The 10,189-nt window shown below is 42.7% G+C and overlaps 1 protein-coding gene across 1 annotated transcript in view; it reads left to right on the top strand.

The window, feature by feature from the left end:
• Positions 1-262: 262 nt before the first annotated feature.
• ATP6V1B2 (ATPase H+ transporting V1 subunit B2) overlaps positions 263-10,189 on the top strand; it is a 24,081-nt gene continuing 14,154 nt past the window's right edge. Inside the window, exons 1-2 of the mRNA XM_003902489.4 lie at positions 263-479; positions 7,817-7,872. Coding sequence (XP_003902538.2) covers positions 344-479; positions 7,817-7,872 — 192 coding nt within the window. The 5' untranslated portion in view covers positions 263-343. The remainder of the gene's footprint in view (positions 480-7,816; positions 7,873-10,189) is intronic.

Consider the following 10,189-nt stretch of genomic DNA (forward strand, 5'->3'; position numbering starts at 1 on the left):
GACATCAGCTGACGTTTGCCTGCACGCATTTGCCTTCCTCCCCTCCCGCTTGTCCGCCTCTCTTTTGGCTGGTTTTTCTCTTTCCTGCAATCTGCCCTGTTTCGCTTCCCTTCCCTCTGCGCCCGCGCCCGCCTCCCAGCACGCTGGTCAGCTCCTCTCGCCCGCAAGCCCGCCAGGCCCCGGCGGCGCGAAGTCACGAGGCTGGGGGCGGCCGGCGGCGAAGGGGGCGGGGCGAGGCCGGGGCGCCGCAGCGCGCATGGGCGGAGCCGGGGGCGCGCGCCGCTTTGGTATATCCGCGCGTGCGCGGCGTCGCTGCTGGGCCAGTCGGGACGGAGGAGACAAGATGGCGCTGCGGGCGATGCGGGGGATTGTCAACGGGGCCGCACCCGAGCTACCCGTGCCCACCGGTGGGCCGGCGGTGGGAGCTCGGGAGCAGGCGCTGGCCGTCAGTCGGAACTACCTCTCCCAGCCTCGCCTCAGTGAGTATCAGAGAGCAAGACGTCTCCGGTCTTTGCTCCCTAGCCTAGCCCTTTGCTCCCACTCACCTGCTTAGCCAGCGGGTAGGGTGCAGGATTTATTTTTCCCTCCCGCGTCTCCCCTCCGACCCTGACCCACTTGTCTCTTTAGAAGGAGATTTGCCTGTACCTAATATTTCCGGGAGGTGGGCTGAGGGCAAGAGCACCAGCAGGAACTTTTTCCTGGGGTTGGTGGGCTCCTGGCTATTGCCCTACACCGTTACCCCCTCCCCTCCCCAGCTTCCCTAGTGGGGAGCATTCTCAGGCACTTGCTTCCCGTCCCCGAGGGCCACTTCTTGTCACTCCGATCTTAATCTTCCCCTGACTTCATTTGGATATCTAGGGGTCGAGGGAACGCCCCTTCTTCTCCCCTTCCCCTGATGAGGACCTCAGTGGGGTTTTCAGCTACTGCGGAGGGCAGACGGTAGAGCCATCGCTGGCGTGGTCAGGCCTTTCGTGGATGGAGGTCAGGCCAGTTAGCCAGAGGGAGATGTGGCTTGGTGTTCGGTGGAGGGGCTGCTCCACAGAAGAACACCTAGATATCAGAAAACGCTAGAGCTGAAAAGTACCTTGCAGGTCATCCAGTCCAACCCTATCATTTTACAGGTGAGAAGCCTAAGGTTCTGGAAGGGGTAGAATTTGCCATGCTTCAGACACTTACTGGCAGAGCAAGGACTAAAAATCCAGGTTCTTAAATTCCCGCTGGGCCTTTTTCTACCCTTGCCTCTTCATTTACTGACCAGTTAACCGAACTTGGTTGAGTGCAAGGTTCTTTGGGGAAGCCAAGTGGCTTTGCCCATAGATGGTGTGTGTGCATAGGCTTGTTTAAGTGTTGTGATTATTTAAATAAAAAGGCCTTAATGAACTAGGTTTAAGTGGATAGCTCAGCAATTCCGAAAGAAATGGTTCTTGATTACTAGGGAATGCAGTTGTGTAGCATCTAACTTCACAGCGTTCTTGGGAACTGGCAATGAGCCAGTTCCCAGTTTTTAAAAAAGTCTCGAAATAGACTTTTTTAAAAACTGGGAAAAGCACATGATGTTTCCCCGGGTGGTGAGGCTGCATTTTCACTGGTTAATTGCCAGAGTGCCTGTCTGTAGGTGGCCGATTGGTTAAAAAGGATTTCAGATGAAGGGTGTTAGCCTGGGCGATCTGAAGCCTGACTAATCCACATCCTGATCTGTCACTGGGTCATGTGATGGCACTGCAGTGTGAAGAAAAAGGAAAACATTTGATTCGGTGGATTGCTGAGATGTGCCTTTTACCCTGGGAATTGTTCGAATTAGACAATGTATGTTGGGGCTTATCTGAGCTGAAGTAGCTACTTCAGGAAATCGGCAGATGTTGCATTCTTATGCAAACCTTGGCAATAAATTTATACCTACGAATTACAGATTCTCTTTTATTAATTACGTTTGTATGCATTGCTTTTCTTTGGGCAGAACAGATAGACGTTAGTGGTGCCTCTCTAAAGAGGTTATAAAGGTGCAGTAGTCAGTTTCCATATAATCAATAATTTCAGAGAATATCAACTGAAATAATGTTGCTTAAAGATACTCCATGATTAAGATTGTAAACCTTTAAGAGAGATGAATGTGATTTCTCCATAGTTCGTACGTACTTAGCCAGTTGCTGAAGAATTTTTCCAGACGTTATTCTTGACAAAACTGTTGTAGCATAGGGCTTCACACTGAACTGTTAGAGGTCAGGGATCCTTTTTATCCCCACTGCCCAGCACAGTGCCTGACACATAGCATGTGTCTTGTAATTGTGTAACTTGTATTTAAACTCCTTGCTCAAATAATTCAGTGGATAGATTGTGAACATGGGCGGAATCAGAGCAGGGAGTTGAAATGCCTGGTTGAGTTTCACTTGTATGTCCGTGTTATTCTAAAAAGCATAAATGATATCGTACTTAGGCTAACAACTAACAGTATTTGAATATCTTCTTCTTTTGCCATATTTTTCATTCTACGCAAAAGTTTTAATTGCTTCTGAGTAAATACTGATTAACGTCTTAATGTTTGTGGTTTGGTTTTGTTTTTTTGTTTTTTTTTTTTTTTTTGACGGAGTCTCACTCTGTCGTCCAGGCTGGAGTGCAGAGTGGCGCGATCTCGGCTCGCTGCAACCTCTGCCTCCCGGGTTCAAGCAATTCTCCTGCCTCAGCCTTCTGAGTAATTGGGACTACAGGCTCATGCCGCCACGGCCGGCTAAATTTTTGTATTTTAGTAGAGACCGGGTTTCACTGTGTTGCCCAGGCTGGTCACGAACTCCTGAGCTCAGGCAGTCTGCCCCGCTAGGCCTCACAAAGTGCTGGGATTACAGGCATGAGCCACCACGCCCAGCCAACGTCTTAATTTTTGTAAATTGATTGATGATATAATTTAAGGGGATATGTAATTATAGTTATTTTGTGTGTGTGTGTGTGTGTGTGTGTGTGTGTATATGTTGAGACAGGATCTCACTGTTGCCTAGGCTGGAGTGCAGTGGTGTGAGCTCAGGTCACTGCAACCTCCACCTCCCAGGCTCAAGCGATCCTCCCACCTCAGCCTCTCGAGTAGCTGGGACTACAGACGGACACCACTACCTCCAGCTAATTTTTTTTAATTTTTATTTTTTATTTTTGGTAGAGATGGGGTTTCCCCGTGTTGCCCAGGCTGGTCTCCAACTCCTGAGCTCAAGAGATCCGCCCGCTTTGGCCTCTCAAAGTGCTGGGATTACAGGTGTGAGCTACTGTGCCCGGCCTAAAGCTTCACACTGAACCTTTAGAAGTCACAGATCCTTTTTGTGTCCCCACTGCCTAGCACAGTGCCTGACAAATAGAATGTGCCTTGTAATTGTGTAACTTGTATTTAAACTCAAAAAGTGGTGGTTTTTGAATGAAGAAATGGAGTATGTTGACAGCTCCACCGTACAAATTAGATCCTTTTTAAAAATAGCTTCCAGATTATAGGACTTTTAACAAGAAATGGAAAACATATTCAGGCTTGAAATTAGGAAATTATCTTGAGCATTTTAGTTGAATTTCTGAAGTCACAAGGAATGAAATCTTGATTTTCTCTTAAAAGGAAAGGTTCAACAACATACGTAGAGCTTTTGAATGCTATATATTTTTAATTCGGTCGTCTCCATTTTTCCTGAGACCCTAAATCAACTGACCTTAAGTTTCTTATAAGGCAGAGCTAGCCCTGCAAAAAGTCAAAATAGGAATCTTCTCCTTGCTTTTTTTCTAGAACCTCTTCTTTAGGTACCCACTGCTCATGGTGTGGATCTTTACTCTTCTTTTACAAGAGAGGATGATTGCTCTGGGTTTTTGTTTTGCTAATAAGGTGGAGGCTAAAAGACTAGGACACATTATGCAATGGCTGTCAACTTTTTTTCTGAGTGTTTCATAATCATTAAATGGTGTTAGTAGTGTTGAACAGTCTCCTGTCCTGCAGGAGGAAGAGGATGTTGTCTGACAAAATACGTGCTCCTTAAAACCTGTGTAGATTTTGGGTTTTAAGTGTTACTTCGTAAATACTTGTTGTCTGCCTGATACGATAGTTCAGAATCAAAGCCAAGACATTTTGGTTGTAAAATATGTTAAGAATGTAATGTATCTTCTGTGTTGTCAGAAGTTCTGATTATCCCCCGTACACCGACCTACGGACTCAAATTCTTGTTCATTTGGAGAGGAGTGGTCAGTATTTTGGTAAATAGAAATATTTAGGTAATTTGCAAATCGGTTTTTGTCTTTTTTGAAGGGCAACTTAATGTCTTTTACAGCCATACTGTAAACTGGTATCTCTGTTTTGGGCTGTTAATGGTAATGGTGAGGAAGGCTGGATAAATACTGTCGAGAGATAAAAGGTAGTGTTTGTTATCATTCTGCTTGGTGTTCTCTCAGATAGTTTTAGTACCATGGAACAGAGCTGTAGTTTTATATAAATTGTCTTTTAGTTCCCACTTGTAGTCCAAGTGCTAGAAGCTGTATGATCTCCATACTTTTTAATTGTACTGGAGACCAAGGCCAGAAATAATATAAGGGTCATAGAGTACCAATCCTAAGATTAAAGAAAAACAAAACAGTTAGAAGCCTGGCTCCCCCATTTAAAAACAAACTTATCAGGGCCTTAGTTTCCTTAGGGTGCATCAGCCTTGCCTATTGTGTTAGCCATTTTCTGTTCCTTTTAACAGAAAACCTGAAACTGGATAATTTATAAAGAAAAGGAATTTATTTCTTAAAGTTCTGGAGTCTGGGAAGTCCAAAGTGGAGGGGCCGCATCTGGTGAGAGCCTTCTTTCTGTTGGGACCTGAAAGAGTCCCAAGGTGGTTCAGGACATCACATGGTGATGGGGCTGAGAATGCGGAGGCACTAGCTCAGGTCTCTCTCCCTTTTGTAAAGCCACCAGTTCCCTTCACAGGATAACTCATTAACCCATAAATGGATTCATCCATTCATGAGAGCAGAGTCCTCATGACCCAGTCCCCTCTTAGAGGCCTAACCTGTCAGTACTGCCACATCAGGGATGAAGTTTCAACTTGTTTTGGAGTTTCCGAGGGGATATTCAAACCCTAGCACCCACCTCGTTGTGTTTTGTGAAGGTGAAATCAGATAGCCTATCTGAAGATGCTCTGTAAAAACATGAAACTCTTTCCAGCTATAAAGCTGGGTCACATTTTTATCTTATTTGGATTATAACATGTCTTAGCTTCGTTTTTATATGTCAGTTGAATTTAAACCAAGCATGTTTAACCTCTGGTTTGTTTCGAAGTGTCTCCTCATCGCCTCATATTTTTCGTGATTTTCAATGCAGGAAGATGGCTGAATCACCTCCACCAGATTCTCCGTTCTCTACTTAAACTCTTCCAGTAGCTACGACTCCATTGGAAAAAGATTGTTTTGTGATTATGACAAAGCGTAGACACAGGGAAATATTCCCTGATGCGAACAGTAAAAACCTGTTTTTCATAGCTAAAATTGCAGGCTTGCGAAACTTTTGGGTGATATCGCTTCATAATTCTTAGAAGATACCATACCACAAAAAATGGACCGGTTCAGTTTTAGAATTTGGGCTACAGTAGAATCAAAGAATAAGTGGCCCTGGAGCTAGAGTGTGCACGTTCAGAGCCTTGGGCTGGTTGCTTGTGTCCTTGGGCAAGACACAATAATTTCTCTGAGAATAATTTTTCTCTTCTGAAACTTAGAATAATGATAGCTAACTCATATGTCCATTATGGAGATTAAATGAGAATTCCTGAAAAGTGCTTACTAAATGTATGCTGGTGTTATCAGTTAACCTGCAAGGTTACTTATTGGCTTTTTGAAAGGCTGGATACATTGTTGCAAATTTAGAGACTTTTGAGGAAGTAGAATCTTGCCTTCTGTAGTAGAAGCCAACTTGATTCACTGTTTCCAGGAAAAGCTATGATTAGTGTTTCTTTTTCTTGGTCATACTTTTGCTCGTGACTGGCAAAATTTCATGGTTTGGAATGAGCTTGAATTTTAAATATGAGATTCTGAAGCTTTATTGTTGTAGAAATTAGACGTATAAAGGAGATACAGTCTTGTCGAATAAAAGAGAATTTTAAGAACCTGATGTATTTTACTGATGTTTCATTTTATTCAAAACAGTTTATCATAAATCTCAACACCATATCCCCTCCCCGACCCCAGCTGTTTGGTAAAGGTTTTGGAAAGGTGTACGTTTCTGCATTTCTGAAAACTGGTTTCAAGAAAACATATTTCTAATGTAGCTCACTTTCCATTTCCACTTGGCAATTTTAGAAAGTCATTGAAAAACAATGTTGGGAGTCTTTTTAAAATGAGAACAATGAAGAAATCTTTTGGGGGTTGGAATTATGTTTTTTAAGAGTATTCGATCATTTTAAAACAGTAGGGATAGTTTTCATAAAAGTGGCAGAGTGGCAAATGGGGTCTTTCTAGTAATCTAGGGGAATGATTAATCCTTTCACATGACCATCCCTCCAAGTAACTTGCTTTTTATCTAAAGTGAAAAACAAAAAACAAAAAAACACTTCAGTTGGGGGCCTCTATTGAGACAGTTACAGTACAATTACTGATATATTCAAGCAAATATGTGATGTCTGGATTTAAACGTCCGGTTAGCAGGAAAGATGGAAGCCCTGACAGCGCTGTCTGCTCCGTCCCAGCGTTTGTACCAGGGCTCTGGCTTCCCAGCCTGAGGCTGAAGGAATTGTAATTTTAAATTCCGAAGCCCCTCGAGTGGACAGACTGGTTAGTAAATGGTTTCCTCATTCTTGGGAGTCCACATCTCTGCCAGGAATCTCTGTGCAAACTCATTATAAGACCTCAAAAGAAACCTAGCAAGTGACAAATTCCCAGTTGCTAGACAGCTTCATATTAATTATTTTAGGCCTTATAGTAAATTTTCTTCAAAACTTTGGTTCATGTATTTTTTTCAGTTGTTCTGCTTATGAAATTTAGTGAATTTTGTAGGTGTCTGGTAGAATTACTGTCCCCTGAGTGTTCTTATACCTGATCCCCCTTTCACTTGCCGTGCAGGTGTGATAGGTGAGGGCTTTGGGTAGGACCTGCTGGGGTAGAGTAGCAGTTTATTCTTAGGGCGCACTTTGCAGTGGAAAACAACAGTTTCTAACCTGGCAGTAACATTTGACTCTTTTTTTAAAAGGATACTTTTCTTATCTTGTTTGACCTCTGGCCTTTCTTTCCATTGCCTACTCCCTCCTTCAAAAGCTCTTTTCCCTTAGTTTTTATGACACAATTTAATTATGGCTTTTTACCTTGCAGGCTATATACAATTTCTCCGATTTCCTTTGTGACTTTGGTAACTTCTGCTTAACATTAAAAATTCCCTTTCCTCATCTACTTAGCTAAATGCCACCTCCTCTATAAAGTTTTTACTTTTCTCCCTGAGATGAGAACTATTGCCCTGTTTCTGCTGTGCTCCCACAAACCCTCTGCAGGCCATAGTGAGAGCCCTTATCACATCACATTCTAACTCTCTCATAAGACCGAACTTTCAAAGGCAAGCAGAGTCTGTCCCTCTGTGTCTTGTTTTTGTATGCTGGGTGCTTAGAACAATGACTTACTCTTACTAAGGATTCAAAATATTTTTGGTTGGATGACAGTGAGTTATGAAAAGTTCTGTAGGCACAGACATTTTTATAAATGCATTAAAAAATTTTGTAACTATTTGAGTGTTGCGTATTCTAATAGATATGATAACATAGAAAGGATTTTTGGTAATGCCAGAGAGCTAATTTAAGCTTTTGTGTTGTTTGACTAAAGCTGACTCTTCTGTATTTCTTTCCAGCATACAAGACAGTATCTGGAGTCAATGGTCCGCTAGTGATCTTAGATCATGTTAAGGTAATACCACTGTCTCTTATGGTCTATTTATGTAGTTAAAAATGTGGCATTGGGTCCTATTTAGTACACTTTAAATTTTTGTTATGATTTTTAAGCCATGCTTTAGACTGAGTGTCAGTCAGTCTAAAGCCCAGATACCCTGATACCCTTGGCTATCAGATACCCTGGGCTAAGCTTTTTACCTGAGCTGTTTGACCAAAGTATCATCCAAGAAAATAATTTCTATAATATGTTTTCTAGAACAGTAATTGTACATTGGTTACTGGGGTGGGTCAAGGAGAGGCATACAATTACTAGTTTGTCGAGAGAGGTTAATGATGCGTTTGTGCTTGGCATGTGACCCCTCTGGAAGCAGAAGATACATCGAGAAACATTTCTTAAAAGAAAGGGCAAAGTGCGTTGCCTCTTCTGCTTTATCACTAAGGTAATATCTTTGTGTGTGATAAGGCACCTGTAGAAACTAATCTCAAGATGAAACCTAGCGACTTTACCTCCTGACTGCAGTTTGATATGTGCTGAAGATTGATTCAAAGCCATAATCAAACTTAAGTTGTACAAGATTTAGGCAGGTGCCCATTAACGTTTTGTGAAAGAATACAGCCTACTCTTTTGTTTTTTGAGAACAACGTTAGGAAGCTTTGTTTGTTTCTGTATATTTTAATTGTTTTCTATATTCTTTGTTAAATAAACTTTTGGACTCATTTTTAAAATACAAATTTTTTAATATTACTAAGTATATTATTGAAACAGCTCAAAAAATATTTGGGCTCAATAGTGTTAAGTGCTGAGCCCAGTACAGAAAATAAAATGGTGAACAACAAGAATGGGGTCTCCCCTAGTTGAGCATAGTATAGTGGAGATGCAGATATAGTATCAATGTCTACTTGGTACGTGCTGCGAAGAGTCAGTTAGGGTGCTGTGAAAGATTATACTGGGAAGGACTTAGAAACCGTCTCTGAGGAAGTAATTTTAAGAGACCTAAAAAAGCTTCATTGAATGTTAGTTACATTGGGGTATAGTTATAGGTGAGGGAAGACTGGTAAATAAATTTTATGTAGTTGTAGAAAAATCTATTTAGATCGTGAGATTTATAGTGATTTGTTTTGATTTTAGATTTTGGCTTTTGTTTTTAACATAAAACATACAGGATCAAGGAACAGATAATCTCAGGCAAATTATATCAGAATAGAAGATGAAGCACTGCTGCCCACTGGTTTTGTGAAGTTAGCATATCTTTGACTCCAAACCAGAAAAAGTGTAGTATTAGAAAAGAAAAATAGCTGTTCTCACTTATAACACTGATGCCAAAATTCTTAATACATTCATGTTAGATATTAGCAAAAATACCTATGTAAAATATCAGCAAAAGTAGGCCGGGCGCGGTGGCTCAAGCCTGTAATCCTAGCACTTTGGGAGGCCGAGACGGGCGGATCACGAGGTCAGGAGATCAAGACCATCCTGGCTAACACGGTGAAACCCTGTCTCTACTAAAAAAAATACAAAAAACTAGCCAGGCGAGGTGGCGGGCGCCTGTAGTCCCAGCTACTCGGGAGGCTGAGGCAGGAGAATGGCGTAAACCCAGGAGGCGGCAATATCATTAAAATGACCACACTGTCCAAAGCAATTTACAGATTCAAGGCTAGTCCTGTCGAACTACCAATGACATTCTTTATAGAACTAGAAAAAGCTATTTTAAAATTCATATGGGGGCCGGGCGCGGTGGCTCAAGCCTGTAATCCCAGCACTTTGGGAGGCCGAGACGGGCAGATCACGAGGTCAGGAGATCGAGACCATCCCGGCTCACACAGTGAAACCCCGTCTCTACTAAAAAAATACAAAAAACTAGCCAGGCGAGGTGGCGGGCGCCTGTAGTCCCAGCTACTCGGGAGGCTGAGGCAGGAGAATGGTGTGAACCTGGGGGGCGGAGCCTGCAGTGAGCCAAGATCGAGCCACTGCACTCCAGCTTGGGTGACAGAGCAAGACTGCGTCTCAAAAAACAAAAAAGAACTCAATGAGTCACTTTTTTTCTTTTTGTTTTTTTTTCTTTTTTGACAGAGTCGTGCTCTGTTGTCCAGGCTGGAGACAACACTTCTGTCTTTCAGTACAGAACTCAATGAATCATTCGGGCGTGGTGGCTCACGCCTGTAATCCCAGCACTTTGGGAGGCCGAGGTGAGCAGATCATGAGGTCAGGAGATCGAGACCATCCTAACACGGTGAAAATACGTCTCTACTAAAAATACAAAAAATTAGCCGGGCAAGGTGGCGCGTGCCTGTAGTCCCAGCTACTCGGGAGGCTGAGGCAGGAGAATGGTGTG

The sequence above is a fragment of the Papio anubis genome, chromosome 8 (assembly GCF_008728515.1).
Source record: "Papio anubis isolate 15944 chromosome 8, Panubis1.0, whole genome shotgun sequence".
Classification (NCBI taxonomy): domain Eukaryota; kingdom Metazoa; phylum Chordata; class Mammalia; order Primates; family Cercopithecidae; genus Papio; species Papio anubis.